The sequence below is a fragment of the Piliocolobus tephrosceles genome, chromosome Y (genome assembly GCF_002776525.5).
Source record: "Piliocolobus tephrosceles isolate RC106 chromosome Y, ASM277652v3, whole genome shotgun sequence".
Taxonomy (NCBI): Eukaryota; Metazoa; Chordata; class Mammalia; order Primates; family Cercopithecidae; genus Piliocolobus; species Piliocolobus tephrosceles.
The window spans coordinates 20615920-20633670 of record NC_045456.1 but is presented as its reverse complement, the minus strand read 5'-3'; the positions used below and the strand labels follow the sequence as shown (position 1 = coordinate 20633670).

General features: G+C 46.6%; 1 protein-coding gene across 1 annotated transcript in view; it reads right to left on the bottom strand.

The window, feature by feature from the left end:
- PRKX (protein kinase X-linked) overlaps positions 1-17751 on the bottom strand; it is a 94880-nt gene that overhangs the window by 39852 nt on the left and 37277 nt on the right. Inside the window, exon 5 of the mRNA XM_026449581.1 lies at positions 4669-4932. Within this exon, the coding sequence (XP_026305366.1) occupies positions 4669-4932 (264 nt within the window). The remainder of the gene's footprint in view (positions 1-4668; positions 4933-17751) is intronic.

Genomic DNA, 17751 nt, shown 5'->3' with positions numbered 1-17751 from the left:
GGGAGGGAGAGGCTGAGTACCGTAGCTCCCGCCTGTAATCCCAAAACTTTGGGAGGCCAAGGTTGCAGGATTGCTTCAGCTTAGGAGTTTAAGACCGGCCCTGGCAACATAGCGAAACCCTGTCTCTACAAAAAATCAAAAAATTAGCCAGGCGTGGTGACGCAAGCCTGTAGTCTTAGCTACTTGGGAGGCTGAGAGACAGAAGCAACGCTTGAGCCTGGGAGTTCGAGGCTGTGGTAGCCATGGTCGCACCACTGCACTCCAGCCTGGGTGAGAATGAGACCTTGTCTCAAAAAAGAAACAAAAAACAAAGAAAGAAATTCGTGTCGTGAATAGAATACATGATAACATGCTTAAGTATGTTTTTACTCCATGCTATAAGAGAAAAATGAGAAACATACTTCTTTCTGGGATATGTTCAAAAATGTTATTCAAGACCGGGCGCGGTGGCTCACGCCTGTAATCCCAATGCTTTGGAAGGTTGAGGCGGGTGGATACTTGAGGCCAGCTGACCAAGACCAGCCTGGGCAACATGGTGAAACCAGGTCTCTACTAAAAATACAAAAATTAGCCAGGCGTGGTGGTACAAGCCTGTAATCCCAGCTACTTGGGTGGCTGAAACGGGAGGATCGCTTGAGCCCAGGAGGCCGAGGTTGCATGAGCCAAGATCCCACCACCGCACTCCAGCCTGGGTGACAGAGTAAGACCCTGTCTTTTAAAAAAAAAAAAAAAAAAAGGTTATTCAAGATGAGGCCTCCCTGTTTAGTTCCATCTATTCTGTAGTGGTCGACGATACAGTGGTGAATTTAAGCTTTATTCAAAAGGCACATGTACTGTTTGAATCCTGAATCAGAGGCAGGGCCATGTATCTGCCCCCATGCACACAACTTCCCTGGGGCCGGGCCAGAAGAGAGATGCTTCCTTACAAAGAGGCTCAAAAAAAACAAGGAGAAAAAAGTACCCACGAATAAAAAGTTTCCAGAAGCTACACTACCCATACAGAGGAAGATGCAGTTCTTTGCAAAAGCAATCTATCAAGATGGTAATGAGGCATTTTCTAAGATTTTCACATGTTCGTTAAGTACAATCATCGCTGCATGTTATATACTAAACCATCTTCGTCCATTTAAATAGACATCATGAATTCACTGGACAGTAACATGGTTTGTCAAACTTATAAACAAGTGAATATACGAAATATTTTATCTCTGGTTTGTTTGAATTAGACTTGCAAATGACTTTAAACGAATTTACTCATATACCGTGTGCTGCCAAGAGAGGGCAGCACGGACGCTATAAATCAGTGTTTTAAAACATCCTGTCTTTCCTATTCCATGTAAAATGCACCTAATTTCCACGTGTCTTACTTTTGGAAATGTAATACAAGAAATACCACAGGGGAAAATCAGCTTGAATTTAAATGCATCCTAAAATCTTCTTAGGAAAGCCCTTTCCTAAAAGCCGCCAGAGGAGGGAGCCCTGTAGTGTAAACCTGCCCCACATCAAGTTTCTCAAAAACGCAGATGGTTTTACAATGTTAAGAGTATAATTAGTGTAATTATCACCTTACCCAACCCCACCACATCTAAGAATATGGAAATATAAGATGTATTTTCTAGGCTTGCCTGACCAAGACAGAAGCCGATAGCCATGTGCAATCCTGGGTATTTGAAACGTAGCTTGTCTACCGAGGAACTGAAGTCATTATCTAATTCTACCTTAATTAATTTAATCTAATTGAAAAACCGACACTCAGTGGAGTTACCAACAATCTTTCTGAGTATTTTTCAGCAGCTTGGGCATGTGAATTTACTTTTTATGACTGTTGATTTTATGAATGTAAATTAAACATCCATTGGGAACTAAGCTATGAGGCCGCCGAGGCATAAGAACCATACAATGGACTTCAAGGACTTGGGGAAAGGGTGGGAGGTGGGTGAGAGATAAAAGACTACATCTGGGGCCGGGTGTGGTGGCTCATGCCTGTAATCCCAACACTTTGGGAGGCCAAGGCAGGCAGATCGCGAGGTCAGGAGATCGAGACCATCCTGGCTAACACGGTGAAACCCCATCTCTACTAAATTTACAAAAAATTAGCCGGGCGTCATGGCGGGCGCCTGTAGTCCCAGCTACTTGGGAGGCTGAGGCAGGAGAATGGCAGGAACCCGTGAGGCAGAGGTTGCAGTGAGCCAAGATCATGCCACTACACTCCAGCCTGGACGACAGAGCCAGATTCCATCTCAAAAAGCAAACAAACAGGCCGGGCGCGGTGGCTCACGCCTATAATCCCAGCACTTTGGAAGGCCAAGGCAGGCGGATCACAAGGTCAGGAGATCGAGGCCATCCTGGCTAACACGGTGAAACCCCATCTCTACTAAAAAGACAAACAATTAGCCGGGCGTTGTGGCGGGCGCCTGTGGTCCCAGCTACTCAGGAGGTTGAGGCAGGAGAATGGCGTGAACCCGGGAGGCGGAGCTTGCAGTGAGCGGAGATGGCGCCACTGCACTCCAGCCTGGGCGACAGAGCGGGCCTCCGTCTCAAAAACAAACAAACAAACAGACAAACAAAAAAGAATAACTGTTTTCTCCTCAACGGAGTATGTGTGTGTGGAAACATATCTATATCTAATTGTTCCAGGTTGAAATGTATCCCTTAAATCTTATATGCTGCAGTCCTAACCCCCAGAACTTCAGAATGTGACTATATGGGAAAGTGTCTTTAAAGAGGTCATTAAGGTAAAATGAGGTCACTAGGGTGGGTCCTGATCCAACAGGTCTGGTGTCCTCATAAGAACAGGAGACAAGGATACAGACATACACAGAGGGACGATCCTGTGAGGACACAGGGAGAAGACGGCATCTCCAAGCCAAGGAGAGAGGCCTCAGGAGGAACCAGCCCTGCCCAACTCAGGATCTCAGACCTCAGCCTCCATGACAGTGAGAGGAAAAGGTCTATTCTTTAATGCCCAGTGTGTAGTCTTTTGTCATGACAGACTGGTTAAATGAATGCAATCACGGAAAAAAAATACATATACATGTATTATCAACTGCTTGTGTGTGCTCCCCCCAAAATTCCTATGTTGAAATCATCATCACCAAAGTGATAGCGTTAGGAGGTGGAGCCTTTGGGAGGTGATGAGGTCACGAAGGTGGAGTCTCATGAATGGGATGAGTGCCCTTACAAAAGGGGCCCCAGAGAGCCCCCTCACCCCTCCGGCCATGTGAAGACACAGCAAGAAGGCACTGTCTATGAACCAGGAAGCGGTCTCCTTCCAGGTACAGAATCTGTCGCATCTTGATCTCGGACTTCCAGCCTCCAGAGCTGTGAGCCATGAATGTCTGCTGTTGAGGCTGCCCAGTCTACGAGCGTATGTTAGTGCAGCCCACACTGGCTGACACAACATGTGATGGTTCGTTTCACGTGCTGATGGGCTGTGGGGTCCCCAGATGTTTGTTCAAACGTTGTTTCGGGGTGTGTCTGTGAGTGCGTTTCCAGAAAAGAAACACATATAATATCATACATATGATATAGTATGATATAGGTATACTATATAATATATAATATAGTATAATACATAGTATAGTAATATATAGTATATATAATACATAGTATGTGTAATATATAGTATGTACAATATGTACTATATAGAGTATAGTAATATGTATGATATAGTATGATATAGGAATGTTATATATTATATAGTATAATATATAGTACACCTATATACTATCAAAGTCATAGTATACTATATAATATATAGTATAATATATGATACTATCAGTCATAGTATACTATATAATATATACTATATATATAATACTATATCGTATGTACATAAAATATTCTGTATGTTATATAAAATAATATAGTATTAGATATATTTCTATTTAATATACATATACAGTGGAAATATATATATACATAATAGAAATATAGATACCAGAAAAAAGTAAGTGCGTGTGTGTGTGAGCAGGTATGTGTGGAATATGCACTTTGGATTTTTTTGGGTTGTTTTGAGACAAGATCTTGCTCTTTCACTCAGGCTGGAGTGCAGTGGTGTGATCACAGCTTACTGCAGCCTCAACTTCCGGGGCTCAAATGAGCCTCCAACATTAGTCTCCCAAGTAGCTGGGACTACAGGGATCCACCACCATAATCAACTTTTTATATACATATATTTCTGTAGAGACGGGGTCTCACTATGTTGTCCAGACTGGTCTCAAACTCCTGGGCTCAAATGATTCTCCCACTTCAGTGTCCCAAAGTGCTGGGATTACAGGTGTGAGCCACGGCACCTGGCATTTAATTTTAAGAAATATTGTATCCTATTCGGTGCAGATCTATTTTATAGTCAGGGCAATTCAAACTTGGATATGACTTATTTCCTCAACATTTCGGGTCAACAGTGGAAATGTGGTGTTCCGATTTCCTCCACGGTGCGGGTGAGGGAGAGGGACTTCCCGCCCACCGGCTCTTGGCCAGCAATCGCAGCCCACCTAAAATGAGCTGCAGCTCAACCTGGCTCTCTCATCCCTGGCTGCAAGTGTCTCCCACACATGAGAGTTAAACGCTGGTTCCCAGTCTTCCCCTGCCTGACCTGCCACAACGACCACGATCTTTGTCATTGCCAAGCAGCGTAGATCCCATCTGAGTCCACGTTCCTCTTACCTGTCTACCAGCTTCTTGGCGAACCCAAAGTCCGTGAGCTTGATGTGGCCATCCCTATCCAGCAGGATGTTCTCTGGCTTCAAGTCTCTGTAGACGATCTCCTTGGAGTGCAGGTACTCGATGGCACAGATGATCTCCGCAGAGTAGAAGAGCCCCGTGGTGCTGGAGAAGCGCCCCCGGTTTCGCAGGTAGCTGAAGAGCTCCCCGCCCGGCACGTACTCCATGAGCATGTAGAGGAAGCGCTCGTCATGCCACGTCCAGAACCTGCGGGGACAGCACACGCTCAGGGCCCTGCCAGGGCAAGGCAGGGGGTACGCCGTCAGCTAGGTGTCAGCACATGCTCAGGGCCCTGCCAGGGCAGGGCGGGGATACGATGTCAGCTAGGTGTTGGGGTACAGATGCAGCTAGATGTTGGGGTATAGACGCAGCTAGATGCCAAAATGTGTGTACAGACAGATGGCAATAGCCGGGGACAGATGTCGGGACATGGAGCACACAGATATCAGCACATGGGTAAAGACGGATGCTAACATATGGGTACAGATAGGTGTTCAAATGCACATACACACAGATGCTATGATGTGCTTAGAGATAGATGTTAGGATATGGTGTACATCGGGGCTGATACATGGGTGTAAACAGTGTTACCATATGGTATTAAATATGGATAGAGATATATGTTAGCATATAGGTGTAGAAATATGCTAATATGTAGTTATAGATAGATGTTAGGATATGGATGTACGCAGATATTACAACATGGATATAGAGAAATCTTGGAATACGGGTGTAGACAGATGTTAATATGTAGGTACAGATGTTAGGATATGGGTGTAGGCAGACGTTAGAATATGGATAGAGATCAATGTTACAGTATAGGTGAAGACAGATGGTATGTAAACGTATAGATGTTACAGTATGGGTGTAGATGGATGTTAGGATACGGGTGTAGACAGAGGTTCATATAAGGACATAGATGTTGGAAGATGGGTGTAGAGAGATGTTAACATATAGGAAGAGACAGATGTTATAATATGGGTGTAGGCGGATGCTAGGATATGGGTGTAGACAGATGTTAATATACACATAAAGACCGATGTTAGACTATGAACGTCGATAGATATTAACAGAGGTATAGAGAGATGTTAGGATATGGGTGGAGGTGGATGTAGACTGGTGTTGCTCTATGGGTGTAGACAGATTAGGATATGGGTGGAGGTAGATGTTAATATGTAGGTGTAGACAGATGCTAACATACTTGATAGATGCTAAGGTGTGCGTACAGACAGATGTTAGGATCTGCGTGTGTGTAGATGTGACTCTGGGTATAGACAGGTGCTAAGGTCTGCATATAGAAAGGTGTAATCCATCAGTATAGGTAGATGCTAAGACGTGTATAGATGTTAAGAGGTGTATAATCAGATATTGGGAGAAGCATATAGATGGATATCAAAGTACAAGTTCCATAGAATGTTACATAGATGTTGTCTTACTCCATTCTGGCTGCTATCACAAAAATACCATATACTAAGGGACCTTACAAATAAGAACAATGTATTCCCCTCAGTTCTGAAGGCTGGACGTCCGAGGTCAGGGCGCCTGCTGATGAACTGTGTGGTAAGGGCTCATTCGTGAGGGAAGGGCCCTTCTCGCTGTGTCCTCCCACGTACCCAGGGGAAAAAGGGGAAACAGGCTCCCTCGGGCCCCTTCACCGAGGGCACTGGTCCCGTTCAGTGGCTTCACCCTCCTGATCTAATCGCTTCCCCCAATGCTCCACCTTTTAATTCCATAGCTCTGGGGGTTACTGCCTCAATATATGAATTTGGAAGGGATGCATTAAGACAACAGCAGACGTTAAGATATGTGTATCCTGGGACATGGGTAAAGTTCTCACTGTCTTGGGATGAATGAAGAGTAAATATCACGGTCTCATAATCAACCAGCCAACAGTGCGCTATGGGCTGAACTGTGTCCTCCCAATATCCACATGTTGAAGTCCAAATTCTCAGGACCTCAGAATGTGACTGTATTTGGAGATAGGGCATGTAAACAGGTGATTACGGTAAAATGTGGTCACTAGAATGGGCCCAATTCCAACAGGACTGGAGTCCAAAGAAGAGGAGATGAGGACACAGACACGCACAGAGGGACAACCACGTGAGGACACAGAGAGAAGACGGCGTCTAGAAGCGTATGAGAGAGGGCTGAGGAGGCACCGGCCCTGTTAACACGTTCTTCTCAAAATTCTAGCCTCGAGAATTATAAAACAACAAATCAGTGTTTAATCTACCCCGTCTATGCTACTTTGTTATGGCAGCGCTAACTAACTACAGCACACACATCTTCAGAGATCACACCTGATGCAGTAACCTGGAACTATCATTAAGCCTGAGAATTAACAATAAACCTGCAGACTGCATCCCAAACCTGCTGGGAAAAAGTAGCCCTTTTAAAAAGCCCCAAATGAAGTATTTCGAAGCACTTGCTTGTGGCAGCTTGCCTGAGGTTCTTCTCCTTACAAAGGGGTTGATTAATGGAAGAAAATGCAGCAATGAGAGATCGAGGAAGGTGGCGGTAGGGATGAAAGAAGGAACAGATATACTGAGGTGCGTCTGTGCATTCAACATCTCAGCACAAACATAAATACAGTTTGGAGAGATAAGCACTGATAATGAAAGAACGCTTTCACCTAAAGACGGGGGTGGGGGATGGGGAATGAGGCAAGATTTGGAACTAAGGCTTTGGGATTTTTGTTTGTTTTTGAGACAGAGTTTTGCTCTTGCTGCCCAGGCTGGAGTGCAATGGTGCAATCTCAGCTCACTGAAACCTCCGCCTCCTGCGTGCAAGCAATTCTCCTGCCTCAGCCTCCCAAGTAGCTGGGATTACAGGCGCCCGCCACCACGCCCAGCTAATTTTTGTATTTTTAGTAGAGACGGGGTTTCACCATGTTGGCCAGGTTGGTCTTGAACTCCTGACCTCAGGTGATCCACCCGCCTCGGCCTCCAAAAGTGCTGGGATTACAGGTGTGAGCCACCGTGCCCGGTCTGTTTGTTTTTGAAACAGGTTCTTATTCTGTCTGCCCGGCTGGAGTGCAGTGGTGCAGTCATGGCTTATGCAGCCTCAACTTCCCGGGCTCAAGCAATCCTCCCACCTCAACCTCCCAAGTAGCTAGGACTACAGGTGTATGCCACCACGCCTGGCTAATGTTTATTACTATTATTTGCAGAGACGGGGTCTCACTGTGTTGCCCAGGCTGGTCTTGAACTCCAGGGCTCAAGCAATCCTCCTGCCTCGTCCTCCCAAAGTGCTGGGATTACAAACGTGAGCCACTGTACCTGACCTAGGTTTTGTTTTTGGAGAGGACTCAGGAGACCAGCATGCCCGTGTTTCCATGAGCACACGAGCCTTCACCAGTAGAAGGCACCCAGTAGAATCAGGAGCACAAAGGTCCTCAACCATAACCAGGACCCGTGCCAGTTATGTCTCATCTGATCATGATGCTATCACAGATGCTCCCCTGCAAGCTCATTCTAATGAGCTGCACCCACTGGTGTACAAAGAAAACCAAATGATGCCCAGGAAACCTTCCCTGAGGACAGGGAAGGATGCTCAAGGTCGACCAGATGGTCTTGTCTGGTAGTATGGGTGATTCCACCAAAACAATGTAGAATGAAAGCAAGGACATGTGAGACAGCTTGCAATCACACAGAGATTAATGCTAAGAAAAATCATAGGCTGGGCACGGAGGCTCAATGCCTGTCATCCCAGCACTTTGGGAAGCCGAGGCAGGAGAATCACTTGAGGCCAGGTGTTCGAAAGCAGCATGAGCAACACAGCAAGATCCCATCTCTACAATAAAAGAATCAGCCAGGCATGGTGGCATCCAAGCAATTCAGGAGGCTGAGGTGGGAGGATCCCTTGAGCACAGGAATTAGAGGCTGCAGTGAGCTATGATCACACCACTGCACTCCAACCTGGGTGACAGAGCGAGACCCCATTTCTAAAAGGAAAAAAAAAATAGGCAACATGCTACTGTGAGTTTTAAACGAACATTTATTTGACTAATCACAATGTTTTTATGTATTAGCAAAAATATAGGCCTCTTATAAAAAAGGCTCTTACCTAATGCACTTTTAAATTTGCAGATTCTGCAACAATGCTGGAGTTGGAGGACTAATGATGCTGGAATGTGGAGGACCCACAAATACAGGTTGTAGGAATGCCTTCCTCTCTCCACCTTGCTGCTGGATTCCTGCCCCTTAGCAGCTGGGTAGCTGAAGGGAGCTCAGGAAGCCAGGGTTAGAAATTTCTTTTTTCTTTTTCCTCAGTTACTGAAGGCTGTGCACCTGTGGCCCACCTCTCCATTCACTTCCTACAGCTCGGCAAGTTCAAAATGGTCTTGAGGCATAAAGGGAAGCAGGGAGAGTACATGAGGAGGGAGAAGTATTGTGATGGAGCGGTTTTTTGTTGTTGTTGTTGTTGTTTTTGAGACAGAGTCTTGCTCTGTCGCCCAGGCTTGGAGTGCAATAGCACAATCGGCTCACTGCAACCTCCGTCTCCGGGTTCAAGAGATTCTCCTGCCTCAGCCTCCCGAGTAGCTGGGATTACAGGCGCATACCATCGTGACTGGCTAATTTTGGTATGTAGTGGCTATTTTCTAGAGCAATCTGTTGGAGTTGTAAAAGACCTGCCACATACCCACATTCTTTCCATCTTATCGCTGACATCTCGAGTCATTTTCTCCTAGCTAAATGCCCTATTTTTCTGCTTTGCACCATTGTTGGGCAAGAGTGGTCCTCTCAGTAATATTTCATGATTAAGTGCACGGTATCTCAAATGCATGACAGTCAAACTGTACTTTTGTGGATGAGCTTACAAGACAACCACGATTTCACTGTTCTGGTGGGGAAATATTTTCCAAGGTCCAAATACTATGGTACTAGTGAACTTTTACAATAAACTTGGGTGTCAGCTGGTGACTTTCTAAATTTCTTCAGGGCACAAGGTGGAAGGAAAATGTAGCTACAACTGACCAGCCAAGGTGTGATACTGAAGATCTGGGGGTAACACTGAGCTCTTGAAAATACCATAAATGGTCAAAACAATAGCAAGACCACTGTCTACAACTGTTAATTTGGTTGAAGAGAATATATATGGCTCTATTTCCCTATGGCTCAAGTATGCAAGAAAAAGATGGCTGCATGCCTACACACACACACACACATATACACACACACACACATATACACACACACACATACACACACACATACACACACATACACACACACACATACACACACACATACACACACATACACACACCCACACACACACACATACACACACATACACACATACACACACACATACACACACATACACACACCCACACATACACACACACACACACATACACACATACACACACACATACACACACATACACACACCCACACACACCCACACACACACACACACACACATACACACACCCACACACACCCACACACACCCACACACACACACACACACAAAACACTCTCTCTCTCCCTCTCTCTCTCCTGTCAATTAGTTTGCAACACATTCTTTGGATATATCCTGCATCCTACCCCATCCACCCCACTCTGGGATAATAATCTGCACAGATCCTCTTAAGAACAATGCATCACCTTGTCACAATGTAGCAGCAGGTCACCCTTTAGGAGCATCAGAGATAATTAACCATAGTGGGAGATTAGAAGGATTTGGGTAGGTTAGAAGCGAGGAATGAAAGAACTTTCAGGATTAAGCAGGCATGTAGAACATGCAAGCCCTGACAATACAAAGATCTCAGGTTCAGCCACCTGGCTTGCAGGGGAAGTTGCAATTTCCACCACGGGTAGGATGATCTGTAGAGGAAGAGAGTCAGGGCTTTGTATCAAATGAGAAGAGGAGGGAAGGGAGGAAGAGAGGAAAGGAGGGGAGGAGAGGTAAGGAGAGGAGGAGGGAAAGCAGGGGAGAAAAAGTTACTGCATGAGTGGGGAAAACTACTGAGATGTGTAAGGTTGTAAGAAAATATATTTGTTCCACAAGTGTCTCGGTAAAATCAACATCAACAAACTACAAGGCTTAACAAGGTCACCTAATCAGTATATATGCAGTGGACACACCATTTTTACCTATACCCTAATGCGGGACCACCCTTCAGCAGCCTTAAGAAGTAACAGTTTATAAAGAGAGGTAGCAAGTAGGAACACATTCCTATACGGAAAAAAAAATCTAGAAAACTGGGATTCCCTTGCCATTCCCCAAATCAATAAGATTAAGTAAATATTATAAGAAAAAAAAAAAAAGTTCTCTGAGACATCCTTCCTTCAAATCTTCCTTCAAATCAGTAACTTTGCAGACGAGTGTGGTGGCTCACACCTGTAATCCCAGCACTTTGGGAGGCTGAGGCAGGAGGATCACTTGAGACTAAGAGTTTGAGACTAGCCTGGGCAACATAGGGAGACTCTGTCTCTGGAAAAAAATAAAAAGATAAGGCAGGTGTGGTTTGTGCACGCCTGTAGTCCCAGGTACTTAAGAGGCTGAGGTGGGAGGACAGCCTGAGCCCAGGAGTTGAAGGCTGCAGTGAGCTATGACTGAACCTCTGTACTCCAGCCTCAGTGACAGAGCGAGTACCCTATCTGGAAAAAAAAAAAGACTTTGCTTACGTGGACAGAATTTGTACAGAGCTGGGTATCACTAAAGATAAGGGACAAAAATGTTGAAAGAGATACTGCTTTTACTATCTCCAAAAAACATTTACAAAACTTAAGTCATCATGTGCAGGGACTGTGGAATGGGACAGAGTTTAGTGACCACAGGTGATTTCAAATCTGAGTTTAGAAAATTAGAAACCGATGCATCAGTTCAGTGATTCCAGTTAACTGTGGGACTCTGCCCCTGACATCAAGTCTATAAAAGTTCAAAAGCAATAGAAGATAAGAGGGTTTATCACAACGGATGTGAGAAGCATGTTCAAAATCTAACTCTTACTGTATGTACTAGCCTCAGGAATCAATGAATTCGTCAATACATTAATCAGCAACTCAATAGCCACATTCTTTCCAGATGTTTTGGACAAGAGCCCCTTATGTGCCAAGCAATGTCCTCAGTACATAATGTCCTCAGGAAGGGCAGATCTCGTGACTGTCATGAGCTTTGCAGGCTTGATGGGGAACAGACATTACATAGTAAATTTGGAAGGATGGCTGCAGGGGGTCTTGCAAGACCAGGTAGAAGGTGGGGATAGGGAGGCAGGGGGCATCTCTGTCCCCACAGCTGAAGGCCAAAGGAAGACTGGGGAGGGACATAAAAGAAAGCTGGAGGCCAGGTGCAGTGGCTCACGTCTGTAATTCCGGCACTTCGGGGGGCCAACGTGGCAGATCACTTGAGCCCAGGAGCTCAAGACCAGCCTAGGCAACAAAGCAAGATCACGTCTCTACAAAAAAATTAAAAATTAGGGCCAGGTGTGGTGGCTCATGCCTGTAATCCCAGCATTTTGGGAGGACAAGGTAGGTGGATCACGAGGTCAGGAGATCGAGACCATCCTGGCTAACACGGTGAAACTCTGTCTCTAGTAAAAATACAAAGTATTAGCCGGGTGTGGCGGCGGCGCCTGTAGTCCCAGCTACTTGGGAGGCTGAGGCAGGAGAATGGCGTGAACCTGGGAGGCGGAGCTTGCAGTGAGCCGAGATCACACCACTACACTCCAGCGTGGGGGACAGAGCGAAACTCTGCCTCAAAAAAAAAAAAAAAAAAAAAATTAAAAGTTAAGTGGTCATGGTGATGTGCACCTATACTCCTATCTACTTGAGAGACAGAGGTAGCAGAATCACTTGTGCCCAGGAGTTCGAGATCAGCCTGGGCAACATAGCAAGACCTCCAAAATTTAAAAATTAGCCAGGCTTGGTGGTGCAGGCCTATAGTCCCAGCTACCTGGGAGGCTGAGGTGGGAGGATAACTTGGGCCCAGGAGAATGAGGCTGCAGTGAACTACGATGGCACCACTGCACTCCATCCTGGGCAACACAGAAAGGCCCTGTCTTTAAAAAAAAAAAACTAGAGATGGGGTCTCATTAAGATGCCCAGGTTTGGCCGGGCGCAGTGGCTCAAGCCTGTAATCCCAGCACTTTGGGAGGCCGAGACGGGTGGATCACGAGGTCAGGAGATCGAGACCATCCTGGCTAACACCGTGAAACCCCGTCTCTACTAAAAAATACAAAAAACTAGCCGGGCGAGGTGGCGGGCGCCTGTAGTCCCAGCTACTTGGGAGGCTGAGGCAGGAGAATGGCGTGAACCCGGGAGGCGGAGCTTGCAGTGAGCTGAGATCCGGCCACTGCACTCCAGCCTGGGCGATAGAGCGAGACTCCGTCTCAAAAAAATAAAAAAGATGCCCAGGTTGGTCTCAAACTCACCTCAGCCTCTGACAGTGGTGAGATTACAGGCTTGAGCCACTGCGCCCTGCCTATTTTCATGTCAGAAAGGTTTGGGCTGATAAGGGAGGAAGGAGTGAATCCAGTGGAGATCGGAGATCAATGGAGAGCAGGGGAGGGCATCTAGATACACTATGGTGGCTTCTGTGAAGACGGCATTGACGTGGATGGGCTCTGGAGATGGGTTTTAGAATTGGAAAGGGGCAAGGCGTGGTGGTGTGCACCTGTAATCCTAGCTACTCAGGAGGCCGAGGCAGGAGAATCGTTTGAAACTACGAGTGTGAGACCAGCCTGAGCAACACAGTGAGATCCTGTCCCTACAAAAAAAAAATTTAATTAGCTGGACATAGTGGTAAGCACGTGTGGTCCCAGCTACTTTGGAGGCTGAGGTGGGAGGATCTCTTGAGCCCAGAAGGTCAAGGATGCAGTGAGCCATGACTGCACCACTGCACTCCAGCCTGGATGAGAGAGCAAGACCACATCTCTTTAAAAAAAAAAAAAAAAAAAAAATTAAAAGGGCAGGACTCAGGATTACAGTGAATGCAGTCAAAGAAAAGGAAGAAAAAATGGTTCCTAGGTGAGCTCCAAGAGCTGGAAGGGCCGCTTACGAAATGGGGAAGTGCAAATGAGGAACTGACCAGGGCTGAGGGGCAAGGAGGAAGAGCAGGAACTCATTTTTGGTGAGAGGCATCTGAGCAGAAGGCTCAGAGAGTGGTGAAGTGGGCACACACGTGTAGCTTGGCAGGCTGAAGGCATGGGTTGGCAGCAGCGCTTGGGAATCTGGAGACCAGCAAGACAGTGAATGCAAATACAGAGCAAGAGGAATGAGAGGGCAGAGGGGCTCCTGTTTCCCACTGCGGGGTCCAAGGAAACGTCACCAGGAAGTGCATGTCCACAGGCACACAGCCTTGCTCCTAGGGTCACATCCACCCTCCCATCCTCTGCAACTCTGCCTCACACAGCTGAGCTCCTCTCGAGGAGAAAGTGAGGTCACCTCCCCTGCTGCATGCACTGGAAGACCTCCTCCGTACCGGAAGACCTCCTCCACACCAGCAGCACATCCACGGCCCCTTTCCTCCACTTCCACACCATCTGTTGTTTTCTTACTGTTTTGTTTTTTTCCTGGATAGGGTCTCACTCTGTTGCTGCACAGGATGGAGTGCAGCAGTGCAATCATAGGTCACTGCAGCCTTCAACTCCTGAGCTCCAGCAATTCTCCCACCTCAGCATCCTGAAGACCTGTGACTACAGGCATGCAACACCATCCCTCGCTATTTCTCTGAGCTTTTTGTAGAGACAGTGTCTCACTACATTGCCCAGGCTGGTCTAAAACTCCTGGGCTCAAGCGATCCTCCTGCCTGGGTCTCTCAAAGTGCTGGGATTATAGACGTGGGCCACCATGCCTGGATTTTTTTGAGTTTTTATAACCGCCATTCCAATAGATGACTGGATAAAGAAAATTTAGTATATAAAAGCCACAGAAAATGTAGTATATCAACACCGCCATCAAAAATAATATCATGTCTTTTGCAACGACAGGGAAGGAACTGGAAACCACTATCCTAAGTAAAATAACTGAGACACAAAGTCAAATACCGCATAGTCTCGCTCAAGAGTGGGAACTCAACAGTGGGTCCACATGGACATAGAAATGGAAATAACAGATACGGGGACTCCCAAAAGGGAAACGTTGGGAAGCGGTTGAGGGCCGAGAAATTACCTATCGGGTACAATGTTCATTATTTGGGTAAAGGGTACACTAGAAGCCCAAAGCTCACCATGACACGATACACCCACGTACCAAACGTCCACGTGTGTCCCTGAATGTCTAAAAATCAACAACAATAATAACACTACAACTTCTCCTCCTCAAAACACCCCAGAGGGATCTCCAAGAAAACAAGAGACAAAAATGATGCATATTCCAGTGGCATGAGGCCAAAACTGCGTGGGGCACGTGTGCGTGTGTGCATGCATGCATATATGTGTGTGCACGTGCACATGTGTGTGTGCGTGTGTGTGTGTGTGAGGGGGCTTTTTTAACACAAAGAAAAGTACAGAAGGATCCACACCAGGCTGTCAAATAGTTACCTGGCAATGAGGGAGGGTGAGTGGAAGAAAGGAAAACGAGGCAAGCCTCAAAAACAATCTATAACTAAAAACACTGCACAGGCGCCCTGCATCAGTGGGAAAGGCATCTCATTATAATACTAAAAGTGTATTTGAGGGGCCGGGGTGGTGGCTCACACCTGTAATCCCAGCACTTTGGGAGGCCCAGGCGGGTAGATCACCTGAGGTCAGAAATTCCAGATCAGCCCGGTCAACTAGGCGAAAACCTGTATTTACTAAAAATACAAAATTAGCTGGGGGTGGTGGTGCATGCCTGTAATCACAGCTACTTAGGAGGCTGAGGTGGGAGAATCGCTTGAATCCAGGAGGCAGAGGTTGCAGTGAGCCAAGATTGCACTGCTGCACTCCATCCTGGGTGACAGAGGGAGACTCCATCTCAAACAACAACAAAATTAAAACAATGTATCCAAGCAGCTGAAAGCAGGCAGTGGAACAGATACTTGCGGAATCGTGTTCAGAGCAGCATTGTTCACTACAACCAAGAGGTGGAAGGCACCCAGTGTCCATGGATGAATGAATGGATAAACACAACATGCTGTATCCTCTACGCGATGGGATACTACCCAGGCTTAGAAAGCAGGGAAATTCCTTTCTACAGGATGGGGGAATCTGAAGGACATTACAGTAACTGAAAGAAGCCAGCCACAGAAGGACAAACGCTGTAGGATTCTGCCTGTATAAGGTTCCTAGAATCATCAAATTCATAGAGCAGAGAGTACAAGGGAGGTTGCCGGGGCGGGGCTGGAGGCAGGGGCAATAGGGCATGTCTCCTGAGGACAGAGTTTCAGTTGGAGAAGATGAAAAGGAGTTCTGGAGATGGATAGGGATTGGGGGGCAGTTGCATAGAAACATGAATGTGCTCCATGCCACTAAACCGTGCTTTTTTTTTTTTTGCCTGGGAAGACAGAGTCTTACTCCGTTGCCCAGGATAAAGTGCAGCAACACAATCTCAGCTCACTACAACCTCTGCCTTCCTGCTTCAGCCTCCCGAGTAGTGAACTGTACACTTTTTTTTTTTTCTTTTTCCTGAGACGGAGTCTTGCTCTGTCACCCAGGCTGGAGTGCAGTGGTGCGATCTCGGCTCACTGCAAGCTCCACTTCCCGGGTTCACACCATTCTCCTGCCTCAGCCTCCCAAGTAGCTGGGACTATAGGTGCCCGCTACCACGCCTGGCTAATTTTTGGTATTTTTAATAGACGGGGTTTCACCATGTTAGCCAGGATGGTCTCGATCTCCTGACCTCGTGATCTGCCCACCTCAGCCTCCCAAAGTGCTGGGATTACAGGTGTGAGCCACTGTGCCGGCCGTGAACTGCACATTTCAAAAATGGTTAAAATGAGGCCGGGCATGGACGCTCATGCCTGTAATCTCAGCACTTTGAGAGGCCAAGGCAGGAGGACTGAGTGAGGTCAGGAGTTTGAGAACAGCCTGGGCAACAAAGCAAGATCACATCTTTGCCAAAAATTAAAAAATTAACTGGGCATGGTGGCATGTGCCTGTAGTCCCAGCTTTACTTGGGAGCCTGAGGGAGGAGGACTGCTTGAGCCTGGCAGTTGGAGACCAGCCTGTGCAACACAGCAAGACCCTGTCTCTACCAAAAATTTAAAAATTAGCCAGGCGTGGTAGTGCACACCATAGTCCCATAGTCCCAGTTACTTGGGAGGCTGAGACAGGAGGATCACCTGAGCCCAGGAGTTTGAGGCTGCAGTGGGCCACGATTGCACCAGTGCACTTAGGCAACAGAGCAAGAACTCACTTCTTTAAAAAAAAAAAAAAAAAAAAAGGAAGTTAAAATAGTAAAATGTAAAATGTTATGTGATATATGTTAGCAAAATAAAAAAATTAAATTTTAAAGAATGTTTTCCAGCATAGAGCTCAATCTATGCATCTATGAATGGGGGGAAAAGTCAACATAAAGAAAGGGTCAATGTCATCGACAACGACTGAGACAAGGGAGGTTTCCCAGTCCCCTCCCCCTCCTCGCCAGTGACCTCGGCTGAGCTGCTCTGTCCTCATCTTTAGCTGACAGCAGCACTTTCCATCTGCAAAGCTGATCTGCTGTCTTTTATTTGCAGGGTCTGCGGGGACGGCTTCTCCTCTAAGGGATTTTTTCGCTTCTGCTTTTGTTTTTATGAACAGGCAAATCAGCCTCACTAATTTGGAGACGCCTAATACAGAAGTTGGTCCTCCTCTCTCCAGAGGCTGCCATAAAGCTGGGCTTTTGTCGTGAGAAGAAAATGAACCATCGTCATCCCATCTCCTCCAACATCTCTCTATGCCACGCGAGGCTCCGCAACGGTTCTGCTTTCCGACCTGGCTCCACTGCAACTAGCCCTTAAACAAGGTGACCTAGCAGCCCTAGGTGGCTCCATCCACCTGTGGCTTCCTCCCTCCAAGGACCCTGCCCAGGCGCTCTTCTGAGACAGCTGCCTGCAGATGTTTTGCCCTCCAAATTGGAATGCACTCTCCCTCCTTGGATTTCCTCAATGTCCAGC